A 22,643-nucleotide genomic window follows, 5' to 3' on the forward strand; every position below is an offset into this window, starting at 1 on the left:
GCCTCCAAGATTTCCCCAGCCTTGTTCTCTCTGCATATAAAACTTTCTGCCATCCTTTTCTTCTGCCTATACGTAAGGTCTCACTTTGCCACTTCTGTTGGGCAGTCCCTTCCGATAACCTGAGGTAGGGTTGGTGAACCTCCTGTGGGCTTCCATAGTAATCTAGGCAGCACCTACACTACCAGCTGTTGTGTCTTGCTATGATTGCTTATTTAAGTTGTGGAAGTTTGTAAGAGCAAAGCTCACAACTGTGTATTCCCCGCTGCATTTTCAGTATGTCAGTAACTGACACTCAAAAGTATGTTTAAAGAATACATGAGTGTAATGAATGAAAAAGTGAAGGCAGAGTATGTTTATGCATGGGATAAAGCAGGGGCAGATAACTGCCTCATAATTCATGACTCAGTGTCTTCATCTTGTTCCAAAAAGGTTTAATCTGATTGCTTGGTGCACTGCTCCTCAAGAAAGAAACACATCTGGGCTTCCAGTGAGCAGCTGACTATCAAAACAATGTGCTCTTTCTTCATGAGTCTAGGACTCCCTAATCATCCTCTAAGAATTCAGGGAGACTACTTACATTTCTTTCTCCACTTGCCCCCACTTCAGTGGTAAGTGTTGAAATACAGTGACAAACATGTGGAGGCAAGTAATGTTTTGTTTTGTTTTTTTTTTTAAGTAATGGTTTTAATGACAGGAGAGTCGTGACTGAAAAGGCAATTGAGATAGTTGCTTGCTTATCACCCTGCCTGCACCCTGGGATTTCACAAAACCTAAACTCAACCCCATGCTTCCTAATGCATTCGCCAAAGTCACATGGTGACAGAGGCAGGGCAATGCTGTGTCACAGTATTTCAACTGAAGAACCTCAAATGTTAGAATATGATGGTGTATATCTACCACCTGCTGTCCTAGATGCATGATGCAGCCACCCAGCATGGCAGCTCTCATTTAGAATTCATGCAAAGCATTTTACCAGGAAACAAACCACCTTTCCTACGGCACAGTGCACCATTTTGAAACAACATGAAATGCACAGCTCAGAAAGCAGTTTTCCATGAGAAAAACATTACCACTCAAAACAGGGCCTCAGATAAATTTATTTCTTGCCAATAATAATAATAATTGTCATCGTGTAGTGTCTGAAGATCTAATGTGCAATTGTGTGTAATGCAACCTAGATGTTTCCAATTAGAAAGTACATCAGACTTAGAGAGGGACAATCTAGTCTTTCCAAAAACAAACAAAAAAAGCTTTTGGAGCATTCAGTCTTTATTTAGCAGTTTACTTTGAAAATTTTTCCTATGCCAAGTTTGGTAAATCTTTCTTCCTAATCGCATTGTTAAGCACAAGAAGGATTATTCCACATCTAATGAAGACTGGGAATTTATGAACTAAATGTCAGTTCCTTAAGATTTTTATGTGTTCTGTTCATTGGTATATCCTGTGTCTAAAACTAGTCCATAAAAGTTACACAATGTATATTTAAATAAATACACATATATAGAGAAGAAATGTATTATAGCTTTAACTCATTCACTGACTACCACGGGTCAAATATCCCAATGTCCTTTTTTAAAAATTCTTCATTACTCATATCAACTTCCGAATCTGGTATTCACCATTTGAACCTAACATTATGTATGTTATTGGGGTGTTGTGTCACACATTAATTGAGGATTGAATCACTTTAGAAGTTTTTGTTTCAGTGAAGGGTTGATGGAAAGTCTAAGTGACACGTCCTAGTTTCCTTCTACTAGTGCAATTTGAATATTTTCTTATACAAATTTGGTTTCTAAAAGGAAAGTTGATAAAGTTACAGAGTTGTTAGAGCAGAGAGCTGAAGTGATTGTTGGCAGGCTAAGAGTGAAAGTGGTATCCTTTAAAACATATTTGTTTAAAACATAACAATCTGAGGGGTGCTTGGGTGGCTCAGTTGGTTAAGTTTCTGCCTTCAGCTCAGATCATGGTTCAGGGACTGAGCCCCAAGTCCAGCTTCCTGCTCAGCAGGAAGTCTGCTTCTCCCCCTGCCCTTCACCCTGCTTTCTCTCTCAATCTCTCTCTCAAATAAATAAAATCTTAAATAAATAAATAAATAAACAAAACATGACAATCTGAGAAATTAGCTTGGCTTCCTTAATGTTGTTCTCGATAGTTACAAAGAAGTGTAGTCTGGCTATTTTTCAAGCTGTCTCAGCTGCCAATCACATACATTACTACAAAATGGTTTCCTACCTCAGCATATGAATCTTTGAGTAAAATACAAAATTAGTATGTGATTCAGAGGCTATCGCATACAATCATTAGAGATAACCCTTTACAACCACTCCTGTTCCAGTCACATGATTTTTAAGAAAATAATATAATGTATTGCAAACATTTGCTTTATGTGCTTTATGAAGAAATGTAGCCACCTATGGATTATTTACATTTGAAGTAAAAGATGGAAAGGAAGGAGAAATAATGGCTAGTACTATACTGTGGATGTGTGTATATATGTATTTTATTTTTTGTCTTTTTTGGAGTTTACCAAGCCAAAGTTTTTGATCATATGGGTGGATATACTCTTCATTTTTTATAGGTATATTTATGATGGCAGATGGACTTGCTTTGAGATAAAACTCTAAATTTAAAAAATATAATAATGTATGATATCCAGTTATTCAACTTATCCATGTCATTAAAAGACTCCCTAGTAAGATCTGATCATATTTCTTTAAAATTCAAACTTAATGATTTCTCCCACCCTGCAAAGTCTGTGGTGATATAAAATGTATATGCACCATTGTCTGGGAGTACCATAGAAGAAAAATTATCAGTGTTTTTGGATGATGGTCGAATTGAATTGCCCTGTTTTCTTTCCTGGTCTGCTTACTATGAGCAGGAACACCCAACACGAACTCTTCTCACCGTCATAATCCATTTATTACAGAGTTGTGGCATTTATTTGAATTTTGCAAGTATAATATCAGTTCTTCATTCATTATTTTTTCATAAGTGCATCTTAGTGTAATAATCCTCTGCTCTCTGCTCTCATGTTTTTGTCAGAACCTATTACATCAGTAAAGAAATCTTTGTTTTTTTCCTTAGCTTCAAAGCTCATTTAGTTTTTCTAAAACTGAAACAAATGCAGCTAATTATTCCTTGACCTGTATTAACAACCCAGCTGGTGGAACCCAAATTTAGCCTACTGAATATAGAATTATAATAAAATTGACTTGCACCCTTCTTCCAAGTTGTAAGCATGTTACATATTATGAAGAATTTTAAAAGCTACTTATTTTTTTGATCCTTAGATATGATCGGCTACTTTTCTATGGTCTCAAACCGTATGTTGCTTTTTAACTCCTTTAATATCTGTTTCTCTGCCACAGAGCAGAAAATCAGAGGGGAGAAGTTACCATCTGCATTGGCTGTCATCACCTGCAGGAATTTTTGACTTGTCTGCTGAAGTGATTGAGGCAGGGTTGATTTGCAGATGCCTTTGTTTCACTGAAAACTCAGTGTGTGAGATCTTGTATGCACTTCAACTCTTCAAAAAGCCACTTAATCCTTTTAAGTAAGTTACTAACAAAGAGAAGTTTATTATTGCAAAAACTCTTGGAAAACCAAATATAAGGCATATTTCTAAACCAGCTTTTGAGGAATTTTGCAGAGTAGGTGTAGAAAAAGAATATAGCTCAAATATATATGGGCAGCCTTAAGTAGCCACGTATTCAGTTTGCTTGAAGGAACACTTGGATTTATTCCCTTTTTTCTCATAGTACATGAAATTCTAATACTTAAGACATTTTTTTCATCCATGCACATACTGAAAGAAAATGGTTGCTTTAGACAAAGGCATGTGTTAATTATTTAATATTTAAAATCTTAATGTGGGTAAGTTTGCCAGGTTAACTAGCTGTCATTTGAAGAGGCAGTTTTGCTGTAATGAAAGTTACCTACTTTTGAGGAGGTACTAACAATCACGAGGCACGATTATTTTTAAACTAAAAAAGCCTGGACATATATTTTTAAATTTGAGACCATAACATTATTTCTGGAATCTACTTATACCCGATATTAGTTGCATGCATGAGGGGAATTATTGAACTTTTGATGGCATAGTTATTAGCATTCTACATCAATATTTTGCAATTAATGAATGAAGCAACAAATACAGTAATGTAAATACTCCTAGATTGACCATTTTTAGCACATGGCATACTACAGAAGCCCAGGAAAACATCGATGCTGTTATAACCTCTTACTCTCTAACCATGCTAAAGGAATATTACTTTTTTTAAAATGTGTTATCAGGATCAAATGAACTTGGTGTCTATAGGGGTGAGAAAAATTAACCTCTCAAAACAGTTTCCAGGTGATTTGGATCTGAGTTCAATACTTATTTCCCAAATGTAGCTTTCTAAATGCTAATTTATTATATTGGATTCTGTTTGGAAGGTTAATATATTCTTAATCAAAAATGAATCTTTATATTAAACATGGGAAATGATATATAAAATCCCAAGTTACAAGAGAGAATGGGTATATGGACAATCTACGTATTCTTTTTTTAATTTTTTGTTTTAAAGATTTTATTTATTTATTTGACAGAGAGAGATCACAAGCAGGCAGAGAGGCAGGCAGAGAGAGAGGAGGAAGCAGGCTCCCTGCTGAGCAGAGAGCCCGATGCAGGGCTCGATCCCAGGACCCTGAGATCATGACCTGAGCCGAAGGCAGCGGCTTAACCCACTGAGCCACCCAGGCGCCCCCAATCTACGTATTCTTTAACACTTCTCCATGAACAAAGAAAGCTCATCACGCTGATCTTCACCAAACTTCCAGTCAAAGAATGGATCCTAGGTCTAGAGTGTATAATCAGTCAGGAAACTAAAGGGAAATCAGACATCCCTTTAGAAGTTAAGAAGGATTCCTCCAAAGCACATTCCCAAAGGATATTTTCAGATCAGATTGTCTCTCCAAAAAAAAGTGTTGGGGTAGTTCTACAATTGAATTAGTTTTGGAAACCCTGTAATACTTTATTCCCAATGGAAGATTTAGAATGCACATTGGCAATTCCACTACATTACACAAATCCAGTAATATTCACATCATAGATTATGAAGAATTGACTAAGTGGCCATATGCGGAGAGTAACTTTGTATAAAGAGAAACATTTATAATACATTCTAGCTGCAGGCAGCAGAAAACCTCACTGAAGTTGATTAAATCTTGTAGACATGCAGTGTCTTGCTTAAGATAGGAAATAGGTGATTCTAGGTTTTGTTCAGTGGATCAATGACACTATACCTATGCTTCAGTTCAGAGTTTCTTAAATTCCTTTGGCCCTAGCTTTTTGTTCACAAGATAACCACCATTACCTCCAACATCAAGCCTCAAGTCTTCATATGCACATTTTTAAAGCACACAGAAAAGATGACCAGAACATTGGGGAATAACTCTCTGTGTGACCCTTGATTATTTTATCAAGGATGGAAAGTATTTATCAGAACTTCTCCATTCGGTCTTGTCTGTGTTATTGCTTAGAACTTAGATACAAGCCTACTGCTAAACCTGTTACTAGCCAAGAGAATAGAATTACCATGCTTGCTTTACACCAATTATTGATCACCGTCCAGGGCTGCTGGGTAGACAACTAACAATGTCCATTGTATCCCTTATTTCCTCAAATTGAACCCTCTTTCATAAACTCCTAATTACTAAGCACACTTCGTAGAATATTTTGTTTTCTTGGGATTATGTGTAAATGCAATAGATACATATTGTTTCTTATTTTAACAAATATAAAACAGTCTTACTAGCCATCAAGTACTGCTTTACAAACCACCCCAGACATAGTGGTGTAAAATAGCAGCCATTTTATTTTGCCAAAAGAATCTGTGGGTTATGAATTCAGGTAAGACATATGAGGCTGGCTTATGTCACTCAGAAATGTCTAGGGCCTCAACTGGGAAGAATTGAATGGCTTATTGTCATTTGAATGGCTGGAAGCTAAAATTATTTGGAGGCCTCTCATATCTGGTACCTCTATGGGTAGGATCAAGAGGCTGAACTCAGCTATGACTGTTGATCAGATCATCTATATACATATGATTTTTACCTGACAACTAGGTTAAAAAAAAAAAAAGCCTACGAGAAATCATTTGGAAAGTGAGAATTATAAAGAACAAAGTAGAATCCATATGGCTTTCTTTGATCTAGCCTCAGATTTCCTTTCTCTTCCTTCACGACATTCTATCAGTTAGAAGGTAATCACTAAGGCTAGCCAAGATTTAAGATAAGGGAGCATAGACTCTCACAGTTTGATCAAGAAGTGGCAAAGTCTTAATGCAGAAGAGTACGTGGGCTTCAAGCTGTTTTGACCATCTTTGGGAAATATGGTTTGTCAAAAATATTGAGGTAGAATTGGTAATGGCATTATGATTGATCATATTTAAAATTTTTCAGGGGTAACCTTTGCACAATTTGAACTTCCAATTCAAGGTGTATTTTAAGGAGAGAATAAAGGAATGCTGCCCCTCATTGTGTTGATGTTTAATGAATCTGCATGTAGGATGGAGTCTGATGTAATGTAATCATTCCTGAACAACATGGCTGTATAAATCACCAGAGGGATTTACATTCTATTTGCGGATTCAGTTCATACTTAACTGCGTCACAAATTCTGGTGATAAATTTCCACAAGGATTGTTTGTGTAACAAATTTTAAAAATTTCAAAAAGAGGAAGTGATTACTAAATATGCTTAATAAATAAGATTATCTTTTGGAGCTTTTCAGAAAAAAAAAAATTGTATCTCCATACCCAGTCACAGAAGTTCTAATTATATTGGTTTAAAATGAGTCTTTCTCTCTACATTTTATATACTTATATTTTTCAATATAAATATTTATAATATATTATATATACACACAATAAATACATATAAAATATTGCACCAACATATATAAAATATTTCCACTAACAAAAGTATGGTGGGAATATTAACTAACATAACATTGAGAAGGCAGTTTGGCAAAATTAAAGATGCATATAGCCTTTGACTTAGTAATTCCCATTAACTGAATTTATGCTTTAACTGTTCCTACATTGTTAGTATTCAAAGGCTATTACACATTGGATTAACAAAACATCTAGAGATAACTAACCAATCTCCACCTAAAAGACATGAAGGTGACAAGCGCTCTGTATTGTCTCTGTAAAATTAGAATGATTGCTGATGAACCCTCAGAGATAGTAGGCTGTTTTCCCTTCAGTACACCCCTCAGTCTGATAAATGAACCATCTAGGGCTCTTTTTGTAATTAATCCATGGGTAAATCTTCAAGCATTTAAAAGAAGGAGGATATATCTACAGACATGCATTATAGAAAGATAGATATTTTGTAAAGCCAAGCAAGCTAGTCATAGTATATTATGTATAAAATCATCTTACTTGTGTTAGCAGAAATTTATAAATAGATACAGGTATAGAAAAATATTCTTGCTTATATTTCTGGAAAGACATGCAAGAAATAGTTAAGGATGGGAAAAGTGATACCGGGGGGTTTTGAATAAGGAATAACTCTTCCTGTATGATTTTTTTTTAAATCATGGGCATTCATTTTTTTAAAAGATTTTATTTATTTATTGGAGATAGAAAGAGAGCACACAAGCAGAGGGAGTGGCAAGCAGAGGGAAAAAGAGAAGCAGGCTCCCCACTGAGCAGGGAGCCCAATGCAGGAATTTGATCCCAGGACTCTGGGATCATGGCATAAGCCCCAAAGCAGCCGCTTAACCGACCAAGCCACCCAGGTACCATGGACATTCATTGTTTTTAAAAACAGAAAGCTATTGTATTTTTGTTCTTGTGTTTAAAATGCTACAGAAATGATTCTGATGCCTATCCAGGGTTGAGAGCCAATGCCATTTATGTGATTCAGATTTTGGGGGGAGAGGGAGGTGAGGGTGAGGGTGAAAATAAGGAAAAGAAAAAGTATACTTGCAGAAAAATACTTGGGAAATTTAGAAGGAATAGAATAAAAGTCTGAGATTTTTAAACAGTGTATTCTGTGAGGAAAATCAATAGGAGACATTTTTTTATTCTTCTAAATTAGCATTTGTAAATGCAATAATGAGATATGCTTTAACATATCATTATCCAGGAGATAGGTGCATCTTGATTTGTAAAGGATTTTTAAGTATATCGAATAGAGCCAACTAGGGCAGATTTTCATTATAAAGTGATATCATTATACCAATGATTGCAGGCTAATTCCCCACTTACACAATCTGACCACTGACCATGCTAGATCAAGAGGGTTTAATTTCCTTTATAAATGTTCATTCCTTGTTCATTTTACTTGAGAGCAACTAAAATGGTAGTTTAATAAGGGAAGAAATCATTTTTAAATGATTTTAAATGATTTAAATGTAAAAGTAAATGCTGTGGATTTTGTCACAATAATTATACACTTCCTTTTACCATCAGCCCCTGACATATCCGTGTAAAACCAAAAAGAAATCATGTTTTCTGATTTGTTTCCAATAACCTTTTAAATGATGCCCACAATTGTATTGACCTTTACTGTTGACAAGAGCACATTGGACTGTTGTCTTCAGGAAATAGGTTGTAGTAATAGATTCTTTCCAAATTCTGTCTTATCTGACATTTTGGCATTCATCACTTTTTAAGATTGTATTGGATTTTTTTTCATGAAAGCATGACTTTATACTTTTTTTTGAAAACATAACTTTATACTTGCCAACTATAAAGTTTGTCTGCCATTTTCCCCATTCCAAGAATTTCTTAAGAATAATAAAAACATGGATATTAATAAAAATAGCATATTTAGGTATTGCTCCCCAATTTAAGATTATTTCATTAATTCTTATGAAAACTAATGTCAGATTTATTATTTCAGTTTTACAAGTGAAAAAAAAATTGGAGCTCAGAGAAGTTACATCTCTTTCCCAGCTTTTACAACTAATTAGTGGCAAAATGGGATTCCAAACTAGGTCTATTTAACTCCATGTCTCTGTACTTAACAACATTTTGCTTATAGGGATAATATCTTTGCAATGTTCTTTATAGTTTACCAAGTATTTTTACAGACATTCTCTCATACAGTCATAAGACAGCTCTAAAGCTTGTTGTTAATATTGGGATTTTTGCAGAAGTGTAAAGGAAAGGATTGAGAAATAAGTTGAGATGCTCAAGATGACAGAATTAATAAACGACAGGGCTGGAATTTGAACTCTGGCCTCTTGATACCCATGACTCTTTCCATCATGCTTCACATGCCTTAATGATTTTTATACCCAATATATCACCTATTTTAATCCTTACTACCACCTGTATGGTTGGTGAATTTGTGATCTTGATTTTATGGCTCAGAAAACCTGATGTTCTGGGAGGTTAAATGACTAGAAACAGTAAGTGGCAGTACCACGGGCAGCATCTCACAACCACAAGCTCCAAAATCACTTCTCACAAGAATGCCTCTTACTTAAGCCTTCAACTCTGAGCATTTTACAGAGAGCAAAATTAGTGTCATTGATAAAGTTAGAATTTCAGGTTGCAATTCTGCTCCTAAGCCAGAGACAAATAATGTTTAAATAAAACATGTATCATAGTTAATTACAGCATTCTCCTGCAAGACATGGGAAGGGGAAAGGCTTGACTTAGAATCATCCATGAATGTTGGGGATGAAAATACTAAATAATGAACACTGACTGGATTTGAGCATAGCTATCTGCTCACCCATAACTAAAGTTCAGTTCCAATTGTGGACTTAATAAGTATCTTAGTCCACTGGACTGCTATAACAAAAGTGCTTCGGACTGGGTTGCTTATAAAAAGTAATTTTTCATAGTGCTGCAGGTTGGGATGTCCAGGATCAAGGCACAGGCAGATTTGATGTTTGATGAGGGCCTGCTTCCTGGTCCATAGACCAGGTCTCTTTGCTGTGTCTAGGCATGGCAGAAGGAGTGAGTGAGCTCTCCTGGGGACTCTTTTCTGAGAGCATTTATTCTACCTCCTGAAGCACTCATCTAACACCATAACACTGGGGATTAAGTTTCAACACATGAATTTTAGGGAGATATAAACATTCAATCTGTAGCAATACATGAGTGATGCTTCTTAGTGAGCCTAAAGTATGATCAGGGAATTGCTTAGGCAATGTGAGACTATGATAAAATCCTCCCCGGTGTGTGTTTGACAGAAGTCTGATATTTGGGCATTATTGTAATTTGTTTATGGAAAAGTTAGGAGTCATCAAATTATACAAGCCATGGAGTTAATAGTATACTAAGTGATGCCTGAGGAAAATAAGCATAATTTTATTTTGTATTCTGGCATTTAAGGAATTTTGCCTCAATGGAGACATTTTTGTATTTCTACAAAACATATAGTTCATTTTAATAAAAGGTAATTTTATAAGAGCTGTTTCCAGACTGAGTTAAATTTACTACTATGACCTAGGCAATAAAATTAACCAAAATTAGATTTCTGCTTATTTCTAAGTCTGGGAAAAGCAGACCTTAATGATGGAACAAATGTTTAGCCCTGCGGATTAACTCGGAGCCTCCTAATGAGCCACTAATGTTCATGGGAATGCTGGACAGAGTTTAGGATGGATACAAGAAATGAAAGCCTAATAACAGTAAAATAATTAATTTGAGAATCTGCTCTGGCCATTAAAAATCCAACTTTAATAGGAAATAAAGGAAACTTACATTTTCATTTTATGTTATGATAATTTTCTCTTCAGTATAAAATCCTTATAAAATTATATGTAGTTGCTTTTTATCAGATTCAAATTCATGTGGCAATAAACCTTTCTTTAAAGGATCTACTTTATTAACAATTGCTTTCTTGTAACTTTGAACATAGAATGTGAAAAAAAAGTACAAAGAAACTAGTAATATTATTTATAATAGGACAATTAGAGGAATATTTTTTATTAAAGAACCAAGGCCAAAAGAAGTTTCATAGGGCAAACACAATGTCTTTTACATAGGAAGTGGTCAGTAAATGTCACTGAATTAATTTGACTGAACAAGATGCGTGAGATTTTTTTCACATCTATATAAGCATAAAAAATACCCAAGACTATGCTTGAAAAAATTTTAAAATCCATTTTGTTAATCTAAAAGGATACCATATAAGAAGTCTATGCCATCTTTTGATACATTTCAAAGTGTCTATGTATGAAAGTTATTAATTTGAGAGTTGGTGACAAAGGAACATCTGTGTGAATTTACATTGTTATCGCTTCTATGATGTACAATTTTTAGCACGGCTGGTAGAGAAAATATACAATATAATATAATCTGGACTAAACTTCCCTCTTGATGATTCCCTGTTTGGGGGTTTTCTTATATTATTTATCAAAACTGTGGAACATGCTGAGAAAAAATGTTTTTATATGTGTAAAGGTTTTCAATTTGCAAAGTGTCAGTCAAAAATAATAAGTATTAGTTGACTTGATGGACTTTTATTATGAAAATAATTAAAATAAAAATTAGTATGAAGAAATAGGTATGAAATTTAGAAACACTGAGGCAACCTGAAAAATTAACTAACCCCAATTAAACTATTAGGAAACATATATTTTAAGGAGAGGATGACCAAATTAAATAGTTGCTTAAGTTTATTTATGCCCCAAATAGATTCCAAAGACATAGAAGACTGTATCGAACAGACCCATATATGAATATTGTATTGAAAATACTTTACTGTGCATATTTTTAAAGGAACTTACCTAACACGTTTCTCCAACCAGTAAGGAACATTATCAAAGGAACTATTGTTGGGAAAGGAGATATTTAAAAAGCTTAGATTGATTGAAGTTTGTAATTTATTTTGCTGTGTACTGAGGAGAGAAGGAGAAGGAAGAAAGTGTTATTTAACTAAGTGGATAGTGGTACCGGTTTACAAAAATAGTGAAAATAGGAAGAGATATGGCATATGAAAGAATAATTAGTTCAATTTTAAACAATTCAGTTTGAGTTGTGGATGCTTGGCTCCAACGTTCTGGAATCCTGGAGACAGATTTCGGCTAGCTTCAGCTTTGGGAATCATCATGTTATAAAAGTAGTAATAGAACAGTGAAAATAAATTAGATCACTTACAGTGGGGGGTGTGTGAATAAATCATTTGTCCTTTGAATGGCCTTTTGCATTGGTATAATGAGTGAGATTTTATGGTATAAACAAAAATATTGAGATAATATCATTAAATGATTAATTTAATCTGTCTGGGAGGAGTTAAGGAAGATTTCAGATAGAGGACAACATGAAGACCAAAGGGTAAGTACTCTTACTGTAAACTACATAAATATTCTACTCACCAAAACTATGAAAATGATGAATCAGTTTTATATTTAGAGTCAGTCTTAGGAGTAGTAAGATTCCTTGGACCATGAGAAAGTATCCCCTTAGTCCTTTCTTAATGTTCCTTATTTCATAGATTTTAATCTCAATTCTCTTGTGGAGAGACAAAAATGTAGTTTTTCAGTTATAAATTAAGCTTCTAAATGCCTGATTAAGGCAAAATTGATATGAATAGATATACATTTTGAAATCTGTTCTTTCCTACTTTGGGAGAGGGGTTAGAAAATTGGAAGATGTGGATGCTAAGGGACGGTCTTTAAGTGGGAATGTAGTAGAAATGGAAGTCTAAAGGCATTAAATTGCGCTTACATTGTTGTCATGAAAATGCTATAGTTCTATTCAGGAGGTGGGGACAAATAGAAAAATTTTAAAAGAGTCCTTCATGACCTACGTTAATTGTACACATTTTAGTGAAAACTCTATTCATGTGGGATGATAAGAAAGGAGAACTTCAAAGAGGGAATTTACAATGGACATTAAAGGATGGATAAGGTTCTACAATGTGGGAAATACAATGAGGACATTTCAGACAAATTTATCATTAATGGCTCAGTGTAATAAAATTATTTGTGAAAGAAAAAAGGAACCAAGGTGCCTATTATACCATGGTTATGTTTGAAGGTTTTAGGAGAAATGGCTGGAAAGTAGATAGAGGTCATATTACAAAATATCTTTGATTCCTGGATAATGTCCTTGGACTTAATTCTGTGGTCAATTAAGAGTTATTTGATGGTATTAAGCAGAAAATTGCATAATCAAAGTAGAATTTGAGACCAATTAAATAAAAGTAAGTGGAATGGTGGTAAGGTGGTAAGGTTATTCTGTAAGTTCTCTGATGGCAGCAAGTTTTATCTTGTTCACTGAGTACCCCTTGCATTTCATAGAGTGAATTACTATTTTTTTTTACATTTATTGATTTGCCAGCACTAAGTTTTTATTCATCTGGACATTTGGTCTATGTTAGACAACTTTACAATATCAATGAGATGGATAGATATGTTGAATTGATTCCAAAACCCAAGTGACACTTTAATATGATTATTATTGAAGAGTCATTATTGAGAAATAGTTTGGTCATATACAAAAATAATGTTTTAGAAAGAACTTCAATGTCAATGCTTTATTCTTCTCAGCTGTAGAAATGTAAGCATTTTCTTGTTATACATTCTAACAATTTTATATTTACTGTTCACAAATCACTATATTGATTTGTATTTATCATAAGAATAACAATTATATATCTACTTGGTTCAATTCATTTTTATATAAAGTGAACTAATTCTCTGCCTACGATTGGTTTGATGTAATTTTAGTGCTTATAAAGCTCGATTTTAGAGCTTCAGATTACCCAAGTAGAGCAAATATATGATGACATCATGCTACTCTTGAATTTAATCATAGTATTGTTGGCATTTAGTTTTCTGCTCTATAGACCAAGTCTGTAAATGATCCAGAGTGAACAAACTGAAGTTCACTGAAATATTCACTATGATATAGGCATGGCTTTCAGTTTGTCATCCCTTTTTTTCTCTCTGTGGAATATTAATTCTGCAAAATTAATATTGGACATAGTGTTTAGAGACAAATCAGCTTGGGGATACCTATGTATTATCTCTCTTGGAAAGTCTTCATGAAAATTAATATACTAAATGCTCTGAGAATTCTTGCAATAAGGAAACCTGATTATTTTAATTATTTTATATGTATATGGGACTTTATTTCGAAGATATGTCTGTTAATATCCCAAGGAAATAGTTCCATGGAACCCACTTTGAAAAACACTGATCTTACTTCACAGATAAGGCAACTTTGGGCTGCAGTGACTAAGTCCAAAGTAACAGTCAGTTAGTAGTTAGCAGAATAAAAACTGGAATCCAGGTCTTCAGATTCTATTTCTAAGCCCTTTATGTACTAGGTTGTGTTTACCAAGACTCCCACATGCTCTGCAGTTAGAATTTAGACCAAGTGTACTTACATGACCATTAAAATTCACAGAAAGTAAAATAGGAATATTTCCTGCTGATGTAACTGAAATGACAAAAAAATTGAAATTGACAAAAAAATTCACATTGTATAGCCTTTAAAGTATCAGTATTAAAAACATTGATTTTCATTTCTCACTTTAACTTTAATAATAAATTTTTACTAATCAAGGGTCAGGTTACTTAGTTCTCATTATTTTTACCATGTAAAATGGTAAGGAAGGAGAGAGTTCTCCTTCCCCCATTATACCTGCAGCTTTAGCAATAAATGTATTTCAGAGAGCAAAGTGAAAGATGAGAATTTAGTTTTGTAAGAGGATACTACACCATTATTTCTTGGATTGATGATGTGTTTTTTAATCCCCTTTAATGAACTTGAATATATTTGTGATTTATGTCATTAATTATAATTCTAAAAGGTGACTTTTTCAATTAATAATTTATTTAATCAGTAATTGTTGAGCACTTGCTAGGTTATCAGACACAATGCTAGGCTCTGTGATTATATACTGGCAGCAAAAAAATCCTTGTACCTAGGGTGTTGTTAATCAAGTGTAGATTATTGGAGACATGTTTGGTATTGAAGGTGAGTTCATTGCTATTTATATTGGTAGGCTAGGAAAAGGAAGAGTATTAGTATTCAAGAACTTATCCCCTACCATGTAAAATAATTACTTTCCATACAGTATCATTTGCTAACCTGTTAGGTAACTAAATGTGTCATTAGGCCCATGTAAGATCTGACCATGGTCTACTAAAAAATACTGTTTATTTCCTGGACTCAATTACATAATTGTCTATAACATTCTAGGATAAAAAAAGGTTGCTCTGTGGTATATGAGTAAACTTGTTTTGTAATAGTCTGGGGAATATGGTAGAAAGGGCCTGGAATTTGAATTCAGTTGGATCTTGAGTTCAAAACCCAGCTCTAACTATTTCTAGTTTGTAGCTTTGGGCTATTCATTTCCTTATGAGTCATCTCATTTTCCTGTAAAATATAGCAACAAGAGGAATTTTATAAAGTGCTTTTACATATTTGATTAGTGTTTAGTATGTCATTAAGGATGAAATGATGGTAATCATTATTTGATCATTTACAATGTATGGTTGACAGCTAAGAGACTACAATAGTTTTTATTAGGATAGATTGTATTATTGAACTTTGTATGTTCAACACTGTGTTTATATGTATTCTTGTTTTTAAGATCTTGATTCCTCCAATTTCCTTGTTGGAAGTCAGAAAGCATGGATTATTGGAAATAATTATGATTATTCCAACACTTCCCTCATCCTTAATTTGATGATCATTTAATTCTGAGGTATTATCTATGTGAATTATCCTTATAATTGCTTAGGTCAGCAAGATGTTTTAAAGAGTCTACTATTTTATTTAGGTTTATATCCAACTAAATTTAAAATACTGTCATTCAGATTTTCGAAGCCTGATTTTATGAACTGTGGTGCTCAGTCTTTCAAACAGATAGAGAAAGAAGTTGGATCCATGTCAATCAGTATATATTAAATCAGTTTATGTGAATGTCCTTTCCCTGAAAGTAATTTCTCTTTTCCTTTGTTTGTCTTTGCTATCTAAATATAGCTGGCTATAAAGTAGCCATATTTAATATTAGCAAGAAACAGGGACATACATGTTTAACGATTACAAACAACCCTCCAGGAGCGCCTGTGTGGCTCGGTCTGTTAGGATCCAACTCTTGATTTCAGCTCCAGGCACGTTCACGAGGTGGTGACACTGAGCCCCAGCAGAGAGTCTGCTTAGGATTCTCTTCTCCCTCTCACGTCCCCCTCTCACACTCTCTCTGTCTCCTTTTCAAATAAATAAATAAATAAATAAATGTTAAAAAAATGTAAATAACCCTCCACACACACTAATTGAAAATGTAATGATGAGAAGAAAATAAACAATCTAAGCAGTTTTATTTTCTAAGGTTCTAAGTGAGTAATAAGAGTGTCAGATGCTGTCCTGAATTCATACATTTAAAATTATCCAAATAAATTAAATGAAATAGAAATTGAGGATCTAGTAATTATATTATTGTATGGACAAAAATATTGATTAGACTATAAAGAAACTTTAGTACAAAAATATTAGCTGAAAACAGACTTCGAATACAATTTTTAAAACAAAATTGTTGATTAAATGATGCTTGCCAATTCAGCAATGACCAAATAGGGAATTTGTGATTTATAGTTTCAAAGGCTACAGGTCAGAGATGTACAAGATGATCCAATTGGTCAGTTTTATTTCTAGTTAAAGCCTGTAGTATATAAGTAGTAAGCTAGGAAGAATACTCAGGGACATTAAATGCAATGAGATTTAAAAAAACAGGAAGATTGAGAAAGCTACTATAAAAGGTTTATTTTTACATAGGGGTGCCTGGGTGTCTCAGTGGGCTAAGCCTCTGCCTTCAGCTCGGGCCCTAATCTCAGGGTCCTGGGATTGAGTCCCACATCAGGCTCCCTGCTCATTAAAAACAAACAAACAAACAAACAAAAAACCTCTTTAAAAAAAAAAAGGTTTATTTTTACATAAATCTAGCTCTTATAAAAGAGTATGATTGAGCACTGATGAAACTGTAGTTTCTGTTGAAACTCATTCTCTCCAATAAACCTCCTAAAATGCTTACTTCCTCACATCATCACCACTCCTCTCAAACTGCTCTCTATAATATCACTGAGAAATAATCCAGATGATGGCATGTTTTCAGTCCTTGTTTGACTCCTCTGTAGTGTTAGACGACGCTTGGGAACGCCCCTTTTTGTTAACACTTTCCTTGGCTTTCATGTTAAAATATGTTTTTTTTTTTTTTTCCCTACTTTCCTCAACATAGGCAGGATATGCAGGATATCCCAGTTTCTGTCCTTCAGACTCTTTATTCATAATGTCCTATAGCATGACCACACTTAATTCTACTATGAATGATTTCTGAGTATGTCTTTTTCCTAATGACTGCATTTTTTAAAAAAGATTTTATTTATTTATTTGAGAGAGAGAGAGAGTGAGAGAGAGCATGAGAGGGGAGAAGGTCAGAGGGAGAAGCGGATGGGAGCCCGATGTGGGACTCAATCCAGGAACCAGGATCATGACCTTAGCTGAAGGCAGTCGCTTAACCAACTGAGCCACCCAGGTGCCCTGATGACTCCATTTATACTCACTTGTGGACCAGCTTCCAGTGATGCTACCCGTGACTTGAATGCAATATATTAAAAAGAAAGTAATTATTATTTCTGCCCTTAAACCAAGTCCTCTTCCCAGTTTCCCTAGATTTAAACAGTTCTTGTATTTTTGCAGATATCTACGTTCAAACAATTAAAAATAATGTCACTTTTCACTCTTATTTTATACTAAACCCCTCATCTCTTTAAAGATTAATAATTCCACCTTGACCATGACTCTCTCAACTATATTCTTTTGATTTTCTCTATTGACAAATCAGTCTAGTCTGTCATGAGTTCTGGCTAAGATAATAGCTTCAAACTGTATATTGTGCTTTTAAGAATTCTCATTTCAGCACAAGACTGCACAAGAAGACAATCGTTCCTTCATTTACCCTCTCTCTAGGCTTTTTATCTACCTACATTATTATACCACCTATCACAATATATCTTTATGATCTGTTTACCCACGTTTCCTTACTATTCTGGGAATTCCTGGAATTTCTGGGACCATGTATGTCCAATTCAGTATTCCTAGTCAATAGTGCAATACTGAAAACAAATAAGAAGCTCAATAACTTCTTGGTGAAAGTAATAATTGTATGTATGGATGGGCAAATGAATAAAGGAAGCATTTAAAGTACTGCCGTTTTCTGATTCTCCTATCTTGGGAAAATTATTAATAGCTCTGGAGCTTGCATTTTTTCAGTATATCCAAGAGGTAGTAATATGTATTTCAGAAAGTCATTATGAAAATTATATAACATAGTATGTGTGAAATCACTTAGCTTATTATGCAGTTCATATGATATGCTTAAAAAAAAAAAAAAAGATCTTTCCGAAGTTTTTCAAGAATAGCCCTTATCTACACTTAAACATCTTTATTGCCTATAGAAATTGTTCCAAAATCTGTAGGTTGGTATTTGGAGTCATCTGTCATTTACCTCCAGGTGAATTTTGGAAACTTATTCCCCACTTGTCTCTTACACTCTTACTCAGTCAAACAGATTGTACGCCACCCTATAACCTCCCTCCCTGTTTTGTACTTTATTTGTGCTTCTGTTGTTCTCTTCTGTTGAGGACAGTTTTTTTTTTTTTTTTAAAGATTTTATTTATTTATTTGACAGAGAGAGATCACAAGTAGATGGAAAGGCAGGCAGAGAGAGAGAGAGAGAGGGAAGCAGGCACCCTGCTGAGCAGAGAGCCCTATGCGGGACTCGATTCCAGGACCCTGAGATCATGACCTGAGCCGAAGGCAGCGGCTTAATCCACTGAGCCACCCAGGCGCCCTGTTGAGGACAGTTTTGTTGACAGCTCTTATCTGTCGCCTTTCTAACTCTGTAAATGATCCTTTTCTATAAAAAACCATCTTGCATCCCGACCTTTTAGGTAGTTTCCCTAATTATTTTAATGCAGTGAGAGCAATCTATATCTTCTTGAAGTTCTATAAACCACTGAATCTATTGTGGTACTTCTATCCCGTCTAATCATGGTGTAAATATTTTGCATATCCTCCATTCTTTATTGTAAACTCATTAAAAGCAATGAAATATTCTTTTTATCTGTTTTTTAATTTTCTCGTATACTTGCACAGACAGAATTTATAAGAAAATATTTTGAAGAAGTTGAAATGGGAATTGACTCAGGCTCTGCCTCAAAATAAAAATCTTGAAGTCATTTTGAAGTGTGGTTATTTCCCAATAAGATTAGACAAATAGAGGAATTAGGGTGTATCTGAGACTCAACTTTTTTTCTGTATTTAAATACAAAGTGGAGTTTAATTAATAGGACTATTGGTGATTTGCTTACTCTGTTGCCTGTGCCTTAATAACTCATTTCACAAGGGTCACTGAGCATTTGTTAGGTAGTGGTGACTTTCAACCATTACTGAAGATGAAAGACAAATGTTTCCCATTGTTTGTAAGAAAATTTGGGGGTTGGCAAAATCAAAAGTATACTTTGTCAAAAATGGTTTCCTTTAATTATTGTTTCGGTGTATGTTTCAAAGGAAAATTAATACATTCATTTACTTTGGATTTAATAGGATGCCATTTTAAAGTATATTAGGTCTCCATAAAGTACTATATTTATTTTATAAATCATCTTTTTTTTTCTTTTGTACTAATACATGAAAAATAAAGTATAGGTGCTGATTTGAAATCCTGGAAACATGCATATGATAAGCTGATGCTTTATAGAAAGTAAAGAGGAAAATACGATGGCTTCTTTCAAAGGCTCATAATTAGAAACCAATTAGAGAGAGAGAAAAAGATGTGTGTGTATATACAGTCTGACATATATGAAGTCCCTTTGATTCAGAAGACAGTCTTAGATTAAGGAGCTCGGGAGACAAGCAAGCTGGGGAACAATAGACCCGTGCGCTCAGTATTGATTGCAAAGACAATTGTGAAATATTGGTAACAATAAAAGCTGAAGAAAGTGTGGCTGTATTTCAAACATGATTTTTACAAGGCAGTTTGTGCTTAACTAACTTGCTGGGTTGCTTGAAAATAAGGCTGTGTGAAAGATAAGAAAAGTGGACACAGTATGCCCCGATTCTCATAAAAGATTTGACAGCTTCTCATAAGAGATTAATGGCTAAGTTAGCCATAGAATCATAGAATAAAAGGTAAGGAGTTCCTTACATAAGAAACCGGTTCAAGAGTTAAACAGAGTCTTTGAGGATGAAAATATTTGAAATACAAAGAATTTCAAGTGTAGTAACCCTTAAAATGTTAAGGGGCACTTATTTAAGGGGCACTTATATAATTCTTATAAATAATCATAAATTAATTATAATTCTAATTTTAAAAAGCACTCAATATCCATTCTCTTCTTTCCCTAATTTATTATTGCCATATATTTATTATGTATAATTATATACATATAACTACAAATTATACTAAAAGCAATTACTAGTATGTTCAGCAAGAAAATACAGATAAATTTAAGGACAGTGAATGCCATGTTTTTTGGCTAGGAAATGGAAGACTTACTGTCCCAAGCTAAGAACTCTGAACTAAATGATATAAACAGTAATAATATTTAACCAAGAATATGTTTGTAGATCATCAAATAAAAATTTAAAAACCTGTTTTGTATTTGTAAGAATAATAATTAAAAATGTCATATCATTTTGCTCAAATAAAAACCAAATGAGTAAGGCTTTCTCATGTTTAGACAAAATATTTTTTTATTTATTAAGTACATTTTCTTTATGACTACTTCTCACCCATCCTTTATTTAACCTGGCCCCTGAGTTTTTCTCACCTGCTCCAGAAATTTAGGAAAGAAAACATTACCATATGAGTGACTTCAATTTGTTTTGCTGAGACAAATAACATTTCCTCTTTCAGTACATGGAAGCGAGAATTTTGTATTATCCTTATTTTTATAGTATAAGGCAGAAGCAATAAACACTGTAAACAGTGGGCATGCCCATTTGTTCCAAATGATATATTCTATTTTGAACCATAGAGGAAATTCAGAGATTTTTGTGTGTGTTTTGATTTAGGATAACCAAGAACAAAGGAATTAAAGTACAACAGGGGTAAGGTGAAAAGGTGAATGTCAGTGCTACCTCTTGTACTAAGCCCTGACCTTATCCCTTCACCTATTCCCACCCTGTTCTTGTTTCTGGTTTTATTTCTCCTCTTTTATGTACCATTCACACCGTATTTTATTTAGGGTTCTCATGGTATTCAAAACACACACACACACACACACACACTCATACACACGTGCACATTTTTGTTGCTGTTGTTTAAAGCACTATGTGATGGATACTGTACTCATTTCTGGACCTCACAATGAATGAAAGGGTCCTTTATAGTTTAGCAGAGTCGATAAATGGTTTAAACAAACAATTTTATAGTGTGGGTTAATAAAGCAAGATTGTTAATGTGCTGAGGGCAATTCAAGCTTTAAAAGAGTTCCATTAAATATGTGTAAGGGCTGGAATAGAGATGTCAGGAGGAACTTCCCAAAGAAATAACATCTAAGGTTTGGTGTTAGGTCTTGTCACCTGGGACATTTCAGTTAATCATCATAAAATAGCCCTTTCAAGTACGTATTACTATCCTGATTTTAAAGAATCAAATGTGAAGGTTTAAAAAAAATTGAATAGTGCCCAAATTCCTAAGGCTAGTAAGTGTCAGGAAGAATTGTGATTCAACCCCATGTGGCTCTAAATTTGGGGTACAATTATCCTTGAAGAAACCACATTAGCATTTCCCAGATTCCAGGTCACCTGTTTTTAAAGAGTGGTATAGTGGTGGTTTTCTTAGAAACCACCTTAGAACTTACAACTTAGAAGTAAACTTATAAGTTTACTTTTTAGAGTGACGTGAGGAAGTAATGGCAAAATCACAAAATTCTGACCTTGAGAAATGATTTATTCATGGAGATAAGAAAATATGCAGCAATTCAGTGAGGAAAGGTCCAGCCAGAAATTCATGGCTGAAATTTCAGCTTTGCATAAGTCACAGTGGAATTTTACATCCCTTGGAGGCACTTGCTTTTCTGAGCCAGGCAGGCAGTGAGATATGACGGGTCCAGCTGTCCACTAGATGCTACTGCTGGATGGATTCTCAAGCAAGAAATACATTGATATTTGGGGGGGTTCTAGTACTTTCTTTAGTAAAGAGTTCAGATGAAATGAATATAAATTATATGTTGGTTACATATTCAAATTTTGTCATCATTTACTATTCTCATAAATATTCATTTTCATTTCTTATTTATTTTAACCCCAAATGTCTTCTCTCTCTCTTTCTCTCTCTCCCCCTGCCCCCCCACATACACACTTCTTGAAACACACATACATTTCTTAAAGCAGCAAAAGATTAAGAATAACAAAACAGGTGATCATAGAGAAAAAGTAAGTATATTTAGATTTCTCAAAAGGAAAAGAAACCCAAGAGATTACCAACACAAAAAAATCAAGCTTATGGGATTTACCAAAATTAAGACATTATTATTAGTATTAAGAGACAGGATATTTTTTAGTTTACTGATACATGCATGGGCAATTATAATACAGCCTGTCTTACCCAACTTTTATTTTTAACATATTTCTAGCAATTTTAAACATAGAATTAACACAGAAAGA

The 22,643-nt window shown here is 34.1% G+C and overlaps 1 protein-coding gene across 4 annotated transcripts in view; it reads left to right on the top strand.

Moving 5' to 3' along the window:
• Positions 1–22,643, top strand: part of NEGR1 (neuronal growth regulator 1) — an 861,528-nt gene that overhangs the window by 319,247 nt on the left and 519,638 nt on the right. The window contains exon 1 of one of the 4 annotated variants that reach the window (XM_047727678.1): positions 430–608. The exons of the other annotated variants lie outside the window; for them this stretch is intronic. Coding sequence (XP_047583634.1) covers positions 511–608 — 98 coding nt within the window. The 5' untranslated portion in view covers positions 430–510. Of the gene's footprint in view, positions 1–429; positions 609–22,643 lie in introns of those variants that run through there. 4 annotated transcript variants of the gene reach the window in all.

Source organism: Lutra lutra, chromosome 4, assembly GCF_902655055.1.
Source record: "Lutra lutra chromosome 4, mLutLut1.2, whole genome shotgun sequence".
Lineage (NCBI taxonomy): Eukaryota > Metazoa > Chordata > Mammalia > Carnivora > Mustelidae > Lutra > Lutra lutra.